The sequence below is a fragment of the Sorex fumeus genome, unplaced genomic scaffold (assembly GCF_029834395.1).
Source record: "Sorex fumeus unplaced genomic scaffold, SorFum_2.1 ptg000166l, whole genome shotgun sequence".
NCBI classification, from domain to species: domain Eukaryota; kingdom Metazoa; phylum Chordata; class Mammalia; order Eulipotyphla; family Soricidae; genus Sorex; species Sorex fumeus.
Genome location: NW_026606223.1, coordinates 871,233 through 886,172, shown reverse-complemented (window position 1 = coordinate 886,172; position 14,940 = coordinate 871,233). Strand labels below are relative to the sequence as shown.

The 14,940-nt window shown below is 62.3% G+C and overlaps 2 protein-coding genes across 2 annotated transcripts in view; both read left to right on the top strand.

The window, feature by feature from the left end:
• RTF2 (replication termination factor 2) overlaps positions 1-7,334 on the top strand; it is a 33,139-nt gene extending 25,805 nt beyond the window's left edge. The window contains exons 7-10 of the mRNA XM_056107448.1: positions 3,740-3,853; positions 6,471-6,522; positions 6,606-6,701; positions 7,130-7,334. Of these exons, the coding sequence (XP_055963423.1) occupies positions 3,740-3,853; positions 6,471-6,522; positions 6,606-6,701; positions 7,130-7,308 (441 nt within the window). The 3' untranslated portion in view covers positions 7,309-7,334. The remainder of the gene's footprint in view (positions 1-3,739; positions 3,854-6,470; positions 6,523-6,605; positions 6,702-7,129) is intronic.
• A 2,031-nt stretch (positions 7,335-9,365) lies between these two features.
• FAM209A (family with sequence similarity 209 member A) lies at positions 9,366-11,048 on the top strand. The gene is made up of 2 exons (XM_056107465.1): positions 9,366-9,611; positions 10,788-11,048. The coding sequence occupies exons 1-2, from the start codon at positions 9,366-9,368 to the stop codon at positions 11,046-11,048; spliced, it is 507 nt and encodes a 168-aa protein (XP_055963440.1).
• The last annotated feature ends 3,892 nt before the right edge of the window (positions 11,049-14,940 follow it).

Genomic DNA, 14,940 nt, shown 5'->3' with positions numbered 1-14,940 from the left:
CTGCCCCTGCGTTCTCCCCCATCCCTGAACACTCAGAGGGGATCGGGAGCAGGCTTAGGGGTCTCTGGGTCGTCTCACACCAGATGTCTCGCTTACAGGGGTCGTTTTTAATGTGTTAACATGGACTCAAACTCACATAAAGACTTCTGGCGGGGGGAGAGTGATGACAGTGAATAAATCTGAATGATGTTTGGCTGGATCAAGAGTACGGCTTGCCTTGCGCACGGCCGGCCGGGGTTCGATCCTCGGCACCCCATGGGGTTGCCCAGGTAAGCCAGGAGTGACCTCTGAGTGCAGAACCAAGAGTAAGCTGTGAGCACCACCGGGTGTAGCCCCACAGAAAACCTAAATGACTTTCTGCTGAATCTTTAAAAAACAAACAAACAAACAAAAACCCAGTAATTCTACTGGGTAAAAAATGAATGATCAGAACTGGAGCAGTAGTCCAGAGGGCAGGGCGTTTGCCTTGCACAGGGCCAACCCTGGTTCAATTCCCAGCATCCCATAGGGTCCCCTGAGCACTGCCAGGAGTAATTCCTGAGTGCAGAGCCAGGAGAAACCCCTGAGCATCCCCAGGTGTGACCCAGAACGCAAATAATAATAATAATAATGATCATCTTTAAAGATGAACTTAATGTGCCCGGAGAGCTCAGTGGGTAGGACACAGGCCATGCACGCAGCCGACCAGGTTCTACCCCCAGGACCCCACAGGAGCTGCTGAGCCCCCCCCCCCCCCCCAGGGGTGTTCCCTGCGCTTACTCAGGGCTTCCTTGAGTTCGGGGTGTGGTCCCAGAACAAATCGAGATGAACTCGAAATACTTTGCCCAATGCTACAGCACTAACATCTCGGAGCACTGCCGTTCGTTCACCCAGATTAAACAAGACGGTGTCTACGCCAGGGAAACTTTCTCGAGGTTTCCCGTTTCAAGAAGGGTGTGGCGTCCACTCTCGGTTAGCTGGCTGGGACCCTCTCGCTTGCTCCTGGGCACGGAGGTGGGCTTTTGCCTGGTCCACGAGCGGGCCGCTCCAGGCTGGCGTCCAGGGTGGGTGAGAATGACCGTTCTCTGGGCAGACGGGGTGGGCGAGGGGCCCTGCCTCCTGGGGGAGCGGGCAACTCGGGGTTCCCAGGAAGTGTGCTGCCATGGTGCGGCGTGAGCGAATCCTGGGGCGCTGCAACTCCCGGCCTGGAGAGCCTGAGGTCTGTGCCCCCGGGCCGCCCTGAATGCCTTCACCCACAGCAGTGAAAGTGCAGAAAGCTGTTTGCAGCACCCCCAAATCAGCGTCCCCCCGCAGCTGCTGTCCCTCAGGAGGGTTGCCGGGCTTGAGCCCCGACACTGACCCCGTCTGTCTGTACCATCGCGATGAGAGCGTGGGCATCTCTCCGGCCACTTGGGCCTGCAGAGAGGAGATCCCTTTTCGGGCCGGCCCGAGAGCCACACAGACTCCTCCTCCATTTGGGACCCAGGAGAGACCTGGGCCCAGGCGCCCGAGCACTGAGCATCGAGCACCACCAGAGGTGGCCCCAAAGCACATGAAAAGGTAAAAGGTAAAGGCCCTCCCGTTGATCGTCGATTTGCTCGAGCGGGCCCAGTAACGTCTCCATTGGAGACTTTGTTGTTACTGTGTCTGGCATATCGAATACTCTCGGTAGCTTGCCGGGCTCTCCGAGAGGGGCGGAGGAATCGAACTCGGGTCGGCCATGTTAGCCGCTTGTAAGGCGAACGCCCTACCCACTGTGCTATCACTCCAGCCCTCATGAAAGAAAAAAAAAAGCACATGAAAGAACTGGGCTTGGCCTTGCCCTGAGCTGCGTCCCCGTGTCCCGCGCGTGCCAAGCCCCGGTTTTCTAAACGCAAAGACGTGGCTCTCACGGAGCTTGTGGTATTCTGTTTGTGTTTCCTTTGACAGAAGAGAAAAGCATTTGTGAGAGAGAGAAAGATGCTCACTGTGGAGGCATTTAGGACCTTAGGCTGGGCCTGGGAGCACAGCAGGTGGCCCTGGGGTCTGGCCCTGGCACCCCTGGCCAGTCATGTCCCCCCGACACCTGGCATGCCGCCTCTGAACCCTGCCCGGGATTCCCCCAGAGCCCGGCACTTACCAAGCCCTTGTCCCCGGGTTCCTGGCGGGAGAGGCGGCCGAGGGCCCTGCCGGCTCTTCCCTGCTGCTCCCGGAGGCGCAGGTGCCCGTCACGTGGGCAGAGCTGTGGGCAGGTTCTGTCACCCAGCAGCGCCCTGTCCCCGGGGACGGAACCGCCGCCTGGTCGCCTGGTCGGGCAGGCTGTGCCTCAGGTGCTGGGAGAGCCGCAGCCGAGTGCTCGGAGCCCGCTCCCGGCTCCCTGGACGGCCGCCCGCCCCCAGCTCCACCCAGGGTGAGGCCCTGCGGGCCCCGCCCCTGGGACACTGCCTCCCTCTGCCCTCCTGCCTTCTCTGCCCTCTCCCTCTCTCCCTCCTCTCTCCCGCCTCCCTTCCTCCTCCTGCCCCTAGCGCATTGTCGGGTTGTCCAGGGCTGGTAAGATGGCACGGTGGGGGCAACCAGGTGCCCGGGATTCAAGCTCTGGCCCCGGACACAGCCCAGTGTGACCCCAAAACAAAAGGGGTCTTTGTTGGTACTTGTCAGGGGGACCCCAGACATCCCGAGAGAACAGCGGCGGGTCCAAGGTGATGAGCCCACGCGGGGGATGCTCACATCACTCGCCACAGAAAGGGGCTGCCCTGGCCATGCCGTGGCCAGTAGCTGCTGCTGTGACCAGCCCTTCCCAGTGTGTCCATTCGGACAGCGGGGCCAGCACAGTGGAGGCCCCTGAAGGCGCGGTCCCTCAGCCAGGGTGGGCTGCACAGCCAGGTCCCCCGTCCATCCTCATACCCTTCGGTGTGGGGGGGAGGGGGCCCAGTGCCGGGCACACGCGCCCACGCGCATCCTCCTCGGGCCAGGACGTGGGTGCAGGTTGGATGTCTCGGGAGCTGCCTGCTCGACCCCTCCTAGCATGACAGGGCCTGTGCCAACCCCCCTAACCCCCCCCCCCCCATGCTCCTGAGCAATCTGGTTCCTGGCAGCGTGCGCTGAGGCCCCCAGGAAACAGGCACTGTGGTCCCGGGAGGGACCGGTCACTTGGGGTGGGGTCTGGGGTCAGCACCAACCCAGCCCCCAGGGACCAGGCTGAAAAACGCCGTCAGGAGGAAATGACATAATACGTGAGTCTGAGGTTTGGCGTGGCAGCCCCGACTCTGTTGCTCCTGCCACCCAGATAGACACGGGGCACATGGACAGACAGGAGCACAGGGACAGACACCGGGCTACAAGACAGATGGACACCACAGCCATGGGGACAGACGGACACCGCGCCTCGGGGACAGACGGGTGCTCTACCCTCTTTCTCAATTGAGAGTGAAGCGTTTTCCAGGCCGCGGGGCGTCTGGCTCCCAGGGCTCAGCCCGGGCACCTACAGGCCAGCTGTGGCCACCTCTGAGACTCTGAGACTTGCCCACGGGGCAGTGGGAGAGGCCTGCAGTCGGGCTGTTGGATTCCCGGGGCAAGAGTGAGCTGTATCCCCTTCATTTGACGTTGGGGGGGGGGGTGCAGCCCCTGCCCGGCACTCTCCCACCAAGCTCCCCCTTCTCAGCTCTGTCAGTGTCTGGCCTCCGAGGGAGCATCTGTCTGAGCAGGCGTGTTGGGGAGGGAGGGGGACCCCACTTTAGGCCCGGGCCGGCCGTCCTCCTACATTGACCACCTCTCCCCGCAGTGCGGAGCCGCCTTCCAGGACAAGGACGTGGTCGTGCTCAACGGCTCCAAGGAGGACGTGGAGGCCCTCAGGCAGAGGATGGAGGCCCGGAGGCAGCGAGCCAAGCTGGGCAAGGTGAGGGCAGGAGGCCTCTGGGCACGCTCTGGGCAGATCATCAGACGAGCGGGGAGCCCCTGACCTGGGCTCACCCCCGGCACCCCACATGGTCCCCCGAGCCCACCAGGTGTGTCCCAGCAAGACAAAACACACACACACACACACACACACCTCCCCCCCGCATCCAGCTAGTGGCAGGGGGGAACTCAGGCGGGCCTGGAGCTCCACAAGGCCAGAGAGACCAGAGCCCAGCCTTGTGCTCTGAAGCCGGTGCTCAGGCCAGAATGCCCAGAAACAGCCGCAGGCAGGCGCCTCTCTGAGCTGTCTGTGTACTTGGCTCTCTAGACAAGGAGTTTTGTCATCTGATGCCAGCATCTCGGTTTCACCCCAGGCCCTAGACATTCTCCTAATAGCTCCGTGATGATACAATTCATAAGCCGCACTCTGCCTGGATGGAAAAAGCCAGAAGTATTCTGTGAAGCCGCTGATACATCCAGTGCTCATGACGTATTTAGAGAGCCACTTGGCTCTTTGAGAGTCTTACATGGATCTGGTTCAAAAGCAAATTCCTGTCTGGGGCTGGAATGAACGTCCAGCGGGGAAGGCACTGACTTTGCACCTGGCCGACCTGGGTTCGATTCCCGGCACCCCCCTCGGGTCCCCTGCGCCCCGCCAGAAGTGATCCCTGAGCACAGAGCCAGGACTCATCCCTGAGCAGTGCTCAGGTATGGCCAAAACAAACAAAAAAGGGGCAAATTTATGTCATTTTCTAAATTGCTGAGACACAGCAAGAAGCGTGAGGTTTGGATTTTTGTTCGGTTTGTTGGTTGGTTTTGGGGGCCACCCCAGCTGTGCTCAGGGCTCTTCCCTGGCAGGCTTCAGGGGCTTTGTGGGGCTCTGGGGGTCCAACACAGCTTGGTCTCCTGCGAGGTAAACACTCCGCCCACTAGACCACGCCCGTTGTGCTCAGGGATCACTCTGGGAGAGCTCCTGGGACCATAGGGGGTACCAGGGATCGAACCCGGGTCGGCTGCGTGCAAGGCGAGTGCCCTGCCCTCTCTCGCGTGGCACCCGCCCCAAGCAGGTGTTTCTGACAAAGGACGGTTGTCACCCTGGCCGTGTGCACCGGGTTCTAGGAAGGCAGGAGAGGGAGAGCGCGGTATCGAGGAAATGCCTGGAGCGCAGCCTCCGTGGCCAGTAACGGCTTCGCGCGGGGCCCCAGGCTTCCTGCCGAACCGTCCCGTCCCGTCCCCGGGGAACCAGCTCACGTGCCCTCCCCGCCACGGCCTCGCCCGAGCTTCTGGGAATGCCTCTTAGCTACTGCTACCAGGAGATCAAAATATTTCCCCCGTACGGCTGGAGACGGGCCGGGGTCCTGCCACCCTCGTGCCCCGTGGAGACCGCGCCTGTCGCAGAGGCGGGAGACGGGCCCGGGTGCTCACGCAGGTTTGTGCTGCGTGGCGCATCTCAGATCAGGGGCCCAGGCCCACCCCTGGGGTCTCTGCCAGTGACGGCACCGAGTGTCTTGGGCGCCCCCTTTTGGATGCTCGGTAGACCGCATCTTGAAAGTCATTTCTCTGCGTGAGCAGACACACTTTTCCGTGCTTTTCTAGAACCTGAGCTTGACAGATTCAGCAGTGACGGCAGACGAGTACGGCTCCAACTGTCCCTTGTCAGAAATGCTTCCCGCAGAGCCAGAGCGATAGCACAGCAGGGAGGGCGTTTGCCTGGGTTCAATCCCTGGCATCCCATAGGGTCCCCCGAGCACCAGCAGGAGTGATTCCTGAGTGCAGAGCCAGGAGTCAGCTGGGGTGGTGCCAGAGTACAGTGCACAGCCCACTTGCCTTTGCCTTGCATGCAGCTGACCTGGGTTCAAGCCTCACACCCCTGAGCACACAGCCTAAGCCCCGAGCACTGTCGGGTGTGACCCAGAACCAAACCAACTAACCAGGGGCTGAGGACAGACAGCACAGCGGGCAGGATGTGGGCCTCACGCGTGGCTGGCCGGGGCTCCTTTCCCAGCCCCCCAACTCTGACGGCTGATTCTAGAACACTCTCATTTGAAAAAGTACATATAAGAATTTTTTATCTTGAGGCTGGAAAGACAGTCCAGCGGGTAGGGCTGTTACTCTGCACGCGGCCGACCCAGGTTCAATCCCCGGCATCCCTTAGGGTCCCCTGAGCGCGGCCAGGAGCCAACCCTGAGCGTGGCTGGCTGGGACTCCCCCCACACACACACACAGCCCCGCAATAAAAAGAGCTTCACTCTGGTGCCAGGGCTTGGCCTCAGAGCACATCCCAGCCCCACTTCGAGCCTTTCTGGCCACAGCACCATGAGTGGCAGAGTCCTAGTGCTCCGGAGGGCAGCCCAGCGTCTGGGCAGTCGGCGAAGTGCCCTTTACAGAAGCCTCAGAGCCCGGGGGGCCCTGGGGCTCAGCTTTGCGGAGCCAGACAGCGGCTGCCTGTGCTTGGGGAAATCCGGGGGCCTGTTCGGGGAACTAAGTGGGAGCTTTGGACACGTTCTCCTCGGAGCAAAGTGCAGAGGACGCGGGTCGGAGTGAGCCCCCCTGACCCCGCCAGATACCCCTCCATCCCCCGGACGCCGCCTCCAAGCCCGCCTCCCGTGTCTTCACAGAAAGCAAAGAAGCCCAAAGCGGCCGAGTCCGTGTCCTGCCCCGACGGTGAAGGTAAGACGGGGCTGACCCTCGGGGCTGCTTCCCACTCCCGCCGGCCGGGGCCGGGCGCCTGCAGCCGGCTTGGTGTCTTGCAGAGGCCCCAGGACCGTCCAGAGTGAAGGCGGGGAAGCCCGAGGCGCCCGACGCGGAACCCAGAGAGAAGTCGGCGCACGCCGCGGCCAGAGCTGCAGGTAGGACGCGGGGCACGGGGAGGGGATGCGCAGGCCCAGCGGGTGACCCACCCATGTGTGTGCTGCCCGAGCTGGCCTGTCCCCCGCCTGCCTCCCGGCTGGGCAAGAAGAGCTGCTTCGTGGCCTTTGGGATCATTTCTTCTTCACCACTGGAAAAGACACAGTAGCACGGGCTGTGATGGAGGGCGGCTCGGGGCCGGGCCACTCAGCACCCAGCACCCCTGTCTTCCAGCGCAGGCCCCCTCCTGCCTGGGCTCCTCAGCACCCAGCACCCGTCCTTGGGCGCAGGCCCCCGGCCTCCGGGGTGGGCCCGGCTGGCCGGCTCGCCGCTGCCCAGGACAGGGTAGCGTCCGGCTCAGAGCGTGCCACGCCCTCTCCTCCGGTGCCTCAGCTCCGGCCCCACCGTTCCTTCTTTTCCCTTTTCCCAGCCACCAGCGGGGCCCCCGCGGGGAAGGCGGGCAAGGCCGAGCGTGCCGCCCCCAAGCGCTCCATCGCCGAGAGCGAGGAATCGGAGGCCTACAAGTCCCTCTTCACCACCCACAGCTCCGCCAAGCGCCCCAAGGAGGCGGCGGCCCACTGGGTCACCCACACGTCCTACTGCTTCTGAGCGCCCACCCGAGACAACCCCGCCCGTCTCCCCTCCCCAGAGCGGGGGAACCTGGGAGGCGCCCCTTCCCGTGGGGGGTAGGAGACGGCGTTCATTAAAGCAGCTCTGCCTCACTCTGCCTTGGAATCGTTCTCTGAAGGGAACCGTGGGGGGTGGGCGGGGCTCCCGGCACAGATGCGATGCGGCGCTCAACACCCCCCGCCCCTGCCAAGGTCAGACAGGTCCCGACACCCTTCCTGGACCCAGCAGGCTCGAACCCCGTTCCCGCTAGGGGGGAGGCTGTGGCCAGTGCGTCCTGAGCCTGGTGAGCAGGACACGAGGTCCGCCGGGCCAGCAGCTGTGGCCAGGGGGTAGGAGGGTCGGTGAGACCCTCCAGGGTAGGAAGACGGTGAGGCCCGTCGGGCCAGCAGCTTCCAGGGCCACCCCTTGCCCACTCGGCCCGTGGACCGAGGGTGTCTGCTCATGCACCTCCTTTCCTGAGTGTGGGGGCCACACCCGGCGGTGCCCGGGCTTCCTCCCGTCACTGCTGAGATCACTCTCGTCTGGCAGGGCTCGGGGCCTTACGTGGGGTCAGGCGTCCTGCCCGGTCACCCGCTGTCCCATCTCTCCAACCCCGCCGCCCTCTTCAGCAGGTGCTGGTCCCCTCAGTCCCCTGAGCCCCTGGGGGGCACCATTCCCCCGACCTCCTTCCCCGGGGCTGATCATCAGCTCCGTCTTGCCGCTGGGTTGGAGCTGACGGGTTTTCCCTGTGAGCGGTTCCAGGGGCCTCAGTGTCACGGTCACAGCACAGGCCACAGGCTACCTCCCCAGTGCTCATCCAGACGTGTCCTCACTCACGTGACCCCTTCTTGCCTTGCTCCCCGACTGGAACCCAGTGGGGGGGGGGCAGACCTGCGAGGGGAGCCGGGCAGTGTGGCCCCAGCGAAGCCCCAGGCACTGGACAGGACGTGTCCCCCGCTGAGGGCAGCTGACCGCGCCCCGGGGCACGTGCTGCGTGTCTGCTGTCCCATGGGCACTTGCTGCTGCCCATGAACTTGCCTGGTGGCGATGCCAGCTTCCGCCCTGGGGTGGGTCTGGAGGAGCGGCCGGGAGGCCTTCGGCTCAGCCTGGCTGGGGCCTCCACCAGGCCCAGATGTCCACTCCCAGCCAGCCCTGACCGCCCAGAACAGGCTCCTGAGCTCCGTTCCACTCGCAGCCCCTTTCAGCAGAGAAAGTTTTGTGCGACCCCAGGTATCTAGAGATAACAAGACAGGTCTAAAATTCAGACGTCGGGGCCAGAGCCATAGTCCAGCGGGGAGGGTGTTGGTCTCGCACCCAATCAGCCCAGGTTTGATCCCTGGCATCCCATAGGGTCCCCCAAGCCCACCAGGAGTGATTCCTGAGTGCAGAGCCAGGAGTAAACCCTGAGAATCGACGGGTGTGACCCAAAAAGCCAAAAACTAAAAAATTCAAACGCACTGATGACGGATCTCCTGGGTGCTGAAAACGAATGTTGACCGTTTCCAGGGCTGAGTGGCAGGACAACAGGGAGGGCGTTTGCCCTGCACGTGGCCGACTGGGGTTCGATTCCCAGCATCCCGTAGGGTCCCCCAAGCACCGCCAGGAGTGATTCCTGAGTGCAGAGCCGGAAGGAATCCCTGAGCATCGCTGGGTGTGGCCAAAAAAGAAAAAAAAGAGAAGACAAGGCGTGCTGGGTTCTCCCAGGGCATAAGAATGATCTGGAAGGGGGGTGCAGAGAAAACGTGCGAAGACCTGGAGCACAGGCCCTGCAGGGAGGAGACCCGGCTTCCATCCCCAGCTCCACGTGCTCCCCTGAGCACCTCTGGGTTCTCCAACATTGTAGCCAGGAGGTGGTGCCCTCCCATTCCCTGCCGTGGGAAATGCCCCCCTGACCTTTGGCCCCTCGGAAGGACCCCTGGGCGCCTCCTTCTCCCCAGTCCAGGTCATCACAATGGCCAGGCCTCTGTGACATCACCGCCGGCCCAGCCTGGCCAGCCCCTCCCGGCCAGGCCAGGGCCACTCGTGATGTTCCACGGGATGCCCGGGCCCAGCTCAGCATGCGGACGCTCACGCGGCTCCTGGGCCTCTCCCTGTGCCTCGCCGGCGGCTGCGCCTTCATGTTCTCCTCCCTGAGGGAGAGGAAAGAGCCGCAGGGGAAGGTGCCGTGCGGGGGCCACTTCCGCACCCGCCAGAGCCTGCCGGACCACGCCCAGAGCTGGCTGGTGAACAAGTGGCTGTGGATCTTGTTTGTGATTTCGCTGTACGTGATGCTCAAGATTCGAGGAGACGGTGAGAAGAGTTCGGTAAGTTTCCCGCCTCGGCGCCGGCCCGAGGGTCCCCGAGGGTCCCGCCCCGTGCTGGGGTCAGGACGACACGCATCAGCGTGAGGACAGATGCGGCCTCGGGGTTTCCGTTTAAATTCCCGGCCAAGGGGCTGGAGAGACAGCAGGAGAGACAGCACAGCGGGTAGGGCGTTTGCCTTGCACGTGGCCGACCCGGGTTCGATTCCCAGCATCCCATATGGTCCCCTGAGCACCGCCAGGAGTAACTCCCGAGTGCAGAGCCAGGAGCAACCCCTGAGCATCGCCAGGTGTGACCCAAAAAGCAAATAAATAAATCCCCGGCCAAACTGATCCAGCCTTCGCTTCCCACTTGCCCACCAGCGGTTATTATGCCCAGGGGCCGGAGCGATAGCACAGCGGGTAGGGCGTTTGCCTTGCAGGCGGCTGACCTGAGTTCGATCCCCAGCATCCCATATGGTCCCCCAAGCACCGCCAGGAGTAATTCCTGAGTGCAGAGCCAGGAGGAACCCCTGAGCATCGCTGAGTGTGACCCAAAAAGAAAAAAAAAGAAACGGTGTCAGAAGTCGGGGGGTCTCAGCGAGAACACGGCGCGGTGGGCACCATCAACCGGCTTTGATCCCCGGCACCCCGTCTGGTCTCCTGAGCCTGCCAAGAGTCACCCCCTGCGCACAGAGCCAGGAGTCCGCCCTGAGCACTGCTGGGTGGGACCCAAAAACAAAAACCCACCCCGCCAAAAACAAAATTCGCAAAGTAAAGAGGGGAAAAAAGGGCTGGAGAGATAGCACAGCGGGAAGGGCGTTTGCCTTGTACACGGCCAACCCAGGTTCGATCCCCAGCATCCCATCGGGTCCCCTGAGCATCCCCGAAGTGATTCCTGAGTGCAGAGCCAGGAGTAACCCCTGAGCATTGCTGGGTGTGACCCCAAAAACAAAACAAAAAAAACCGGAGGTCGAGAGAGCCGGAGGAAAATTAGTGGAGAGGGAAAGAGTTGTGGTAATGGGGGTCTCAGAGGCTGGGGAGTTTGGGGAGGTTCGACAGGGTTTCCTGAAAGGGGGTGCGTGGCTTTGCGACCTGCGGTCTCTGCCCACCCCAAGTGAGTGCATTTCCTGGGCTAGCAACCTCTCCCCCAGGACCCCAGCTCACCCGGGGCTGTCACCCGGACGCTCTCCCCACCAGGAGCCGGCCTCTCCCTCCATCCAAGCCTGCTCGCTCCGCTGCCCGAGCCGGAAGCCGGCGGCCCTGGCCCCGCAGAAGGAGTACGCCTTCAACACGCTCAGCCAGCTCGAGATGGACCTGGTCAAGTTCATGTCCAAGGTGCGGAACCTCAAGCTTGTCATGGCGACGGGCAGGGGCCTCAAGCACCACAGCCCCGAGGGGCCCACGGACCCCAACAACGGCATCACCATCTACGAGGTCTGGGGCGAAGAGGACGAGTGAGTGGTAGTGCCAGGACTCGGGGGTCCCAGGGGGAGTGGGCAGCGCATGGAGGATTGGAGGCTCAAGAAATAAATTATTCTGGAGTAAGACCCGCGGTGGCCCCTCTTTCCCGGCCGGGACCCCTGTCTTTGAAACCTGGGGGGGCCAAAGCCCACTGGGTCAGAAGCCGGGGGACTCGTCCTCACCCCGCTCGCCTCCTGAGCGCTGGCGGTGGTGAGGGGGACCCCGAGATCACGTGGTGAGGGAGGCGGAGGCGTCCAGGGTGCCCGGGGTCCCTAAGTCAGAACCCGTTTCACCTGCACAAGGAACTCAGCTGCGGAGAGGAGGGCGCAAAGGCTGGAGGCCCCGAGGTTGGTCCTCGGCACTGCAGGGCCATGGTCACCAGGAGTGGCCCCCGGGCCCCTGAGCCACGGCAGGCCCCGAGGAAAACAACCAAGGGCAAGTCCACCCCAAGTGAGTGCAGTTTCGAGGTGTGAAACGAGGCCGTGAGTTAGAAAAGGGCGCAGAGCCCGGGCGCCCGGGGTGCTGTGCTCGGGGGTCCGTGGGAACTGGGGCTTGAACTGGTGCCTCCTCTGGCATGTCACACACAGGTTCTCTGCAGCTGTGCATGTGCATGTGCATGTGTGTCCCTGTGTGTATGTGTGTTCATGTGTGTGTACGTGTATGGTGTGTGCACGTGTATGTTTTTGCTTGTACATGCTGTGTGTGTGCGGTGTGCATATGTATATCGTGTGCACTGTGTATGTTTGTGTGTGCTGCATTGTGCACGTGTGTTGTCTGTGCACTTGTGTATATGCATGTGTGTTATTGTGTGTGCACATGTGTATGTCTATATGTGTGTATTGGTGTGTGCACGCACATGTGTATGCATATGGGTGTACATCTGTGCATGCATGTGTACATGTGTGTACACATGTGTATGTCTTGCTTGTGTATTTGTGCACGTATGTTTGTGTGTTGTGTGCACAATGCATGTGCAATTGTATGCACGTGTTGTGTGTGCATGTGTGCATATGTGTTCACATGTGTGCATGAGCATTGTGCCCACGTGCTGTGTTGCATATGTGTATACATGTGTGTATTGCATGTGCACACATGTTGTCTGTACATGAGTGTGTACATGTGTGTGCTTTACCTTTGGGGTCCTGTGAGAGTTGGGGACGGGAGCTAGCCAGACACCCCAAACCAGTGAAAGATCCCAAAGGCAGTGTGGGTGCCGAGCTGGTGAACCACACTTCCTCTGCTGTGTTGCCATGGTCAGTCTTCGGTGGTCTGGGGAGAGGAGTGGGGGGGTCACAGAGACCCCAAGTGAGCGGGAACCTCGTCCCTCCTGCCCACAGCGGAAGTGAGGTTGTGGATGGGACAGCCCGTCCTGCGAGAGCTTCCCGGAGTCAGCCGCCTCTCAGGCTGCAGGCCCAGGCGGGGTCCGGTCCCCGCACGCTGCCAGGACGAGGCCCAGTGGTGCCAGGAAAACCAGACCCCACTACTCCAGGAGGACGCCTGCACGGCCAGCACCGCGGAGTGGTGCTTGCAGCCCAGAACGGTTGCTAGAGGAACTTGTCTGCTGGGCCATGATCGGTCCAGGCAGGAGGAACCAGAGTGAGTGAACACGCGTGTGTGTGTGTGTGTGTGTGTGTGTGTGTGTGTGAGAGAGAGAGAGAGAGAGAGAGAGAGAGAGAGAGCGCCACACACTCATGGAGGGAAGCACACGTCAAGGTGTGCAGAGAGGCTCGCCTGGATGGCCGCTATTCGTCTTCTAGCTTGTCCTTGCAGTGATGTCGAACAATGGCAGCTACCTTGAGCCCTGCAGAGCCAGCCCAACACCGTGGGGTCATCAAGACCCCCCCCCCGGACCTGCGTTTGTGCCACTTAACCTACAACAGTTAGGACCCCACCTGCCAGTATCCGGACTGTCGGAGGTGTTCAGTTCTAGTGTACACAGGAAGTCCTGGCATACACAGGAGTTGGGCGTTTGCACCAAGACCCCAGGCACATGTTTGGTGGCCCGTCCTACAGGTGTCCCGTCCGACGGTGCCCGGCAGCCTGGGATGATGATGCTGTCCCCTGAGGGGTGGGGGGGAATACCCAGTCATTCTCGTGCCTGCTTCCCTTTGGATTGCCCCCACCCTGCTTGGGATTAATTTATGGGTTCATTTCTTCCTGTGGGGTGGGGCTCCCCAGCTGTCACCGGGAGCCAGGGGCCAGGTCAGTCAACCATCTTGGGCCGCCTGATACTGGGGCTTGGGCGCCCAGGAGGACCCGGCGGTGCTGGGGATTTGCGCCAGACCCCAGGCCCCGGGTTGACTTGCTGTTTTTATCTGGGAGGGTCCCAGTGGACCCAATGGCTCCCAGCCGTGGGGCTGTGGTGTGACTTGAACCCTGGAGTGATGCTCAGGGGCCAGGCCTGACCCTGTTCTGGGGACCTCGGGGTGCTGAGGAGCTGCAGACAACCCGTGAACTGTCCCCCAGCCCGTGCTCTCTTTTCCGAGTGTGTGAAGGTTTATGAAAGATGGAAACAGACACGCAACCGGAGGCTTTTGCTCCATCCTCACCCGGCCGCCTCTACGGCCCCTCCTCCTCACCAGGACAGTGGGGGGGGGGGGGGGCTCTTTCATCCTTTCTGTGTTCACTGGTCACCAGCGAACCAGTACTGTGCGCTTTGGCCCACCCCTTTCTTACATGAAAGACAACATGCTTTAGAACACAACTCTGCAGGGTTTTGCTCTTGCCCACCGAGGAGAATATTCTGGAAATGGTCCACGTCAACTCAGAGGAGTCTGGATTCAGAGCATTCCACCGCGCACGCATGTCACTGGGTCATTCCACCAGCGTCTAAGGTGGTTTCTAATGGGTAGGACGTCTGCCTTGCACGTGGTTGACCCGGGTTCGATCCCTAGCATCCCATCTGGTTTCCCAAGCACCGCCAGGAGTAATTCCTGAGTGCAGAGCCAGGAGTAACCCCTGTGCATTGCTGGGTGTGACTCAAGAAGCTAGGAAGGAAGGGAGGGAGGAAGGAAGGGAGGGAGGAAGGAAGGAAGGGAGGGAGGGAGGGAGGGAGGGAGGGAGGGAGGGAGGGAGGGAAAGGAAGGAAGGAAGGAAGGAAGGAAGGAAGGAAGGAAGGAAGGAAGGAAGGAAGGAAGGAAGGGAGGGAGGGAGGGAGGGAGGGAGGGAATAACTGCACATGGGTCTCGGAGATAGGTTCCTCCAGTGGGATTGCTGGCGAGGAGGGCACGGGTACGGGTAGCTTGGTCAGCTTTGGCCAGATCTCTCCGCAGAAGGGTTGTGCCGAGTTGTGTTTTCACGGGACTCCAGAGCCCAGCCTTGAATGAACCGTGCCAGCTGCGGGCTGATTGGCTGCCTGTCGCGACGGCTGGGCTGCGGGCTGAGCTGATTGGCCGCCTGGGGTGCCGGGCTGCGGGCTGATTGGCCGCCTGGAGTGCCGGGCTGCGGGCTGATTGGCTACCTGGCGCGGCGGGCTGCGGGCTGAGCTGATTGGCCGCCCGGTGTGCCGGGCTGCGGGCTGATTGGCCGCCTGTCGCGTCGGCCGGGCGGCGGACTGACCTGTCGGTTAGTCACCGTGGCTTGCAGTTCTGCGGCCGACCGCTGGGTGGCGGCCGGAGCCCACAGAGACCAGCCTGCAAGATGCCGCCTCTCGGGGCTGGTCGGGCGGAGTCCAGGCGGGCCGGCCCCGAGGCTTCGTGCTCGCGGGGACTCCGGGCATGCGCGGTCAGAGCAGCGCTGCCGGCAACGTCCGCTGCCCCTCCCCGTGCTGGGGGTCGCGGCTCCGGGCCTCCGGGATGAGCGGGGGGACACGGAACCGGACCAAGTTCTCGCTGGTGGAGAGCTGGGGGAGCCGGGAAGGAAGGAAGGGAGGGAGGGAGGAAGGGAGGAG

Bases quoted from the DNA above. Each gene is read 5' to 3' on its own strand.
- FAM209A (XM_056107465.1), top strand. From the start codon at position 9,366: ATGCGGACGCTCACGCGGCTCCTGGGCCTCTCCCTGTGCCTCGCCGGC. The intron at 9,612-10,787 runs GTAAGTTTCCCG...TCTCCCCACCAG, and splicing joins GAGACGGTGAGAAGAGTTCG to GAGCCGGCCTCTCCCTCCAT.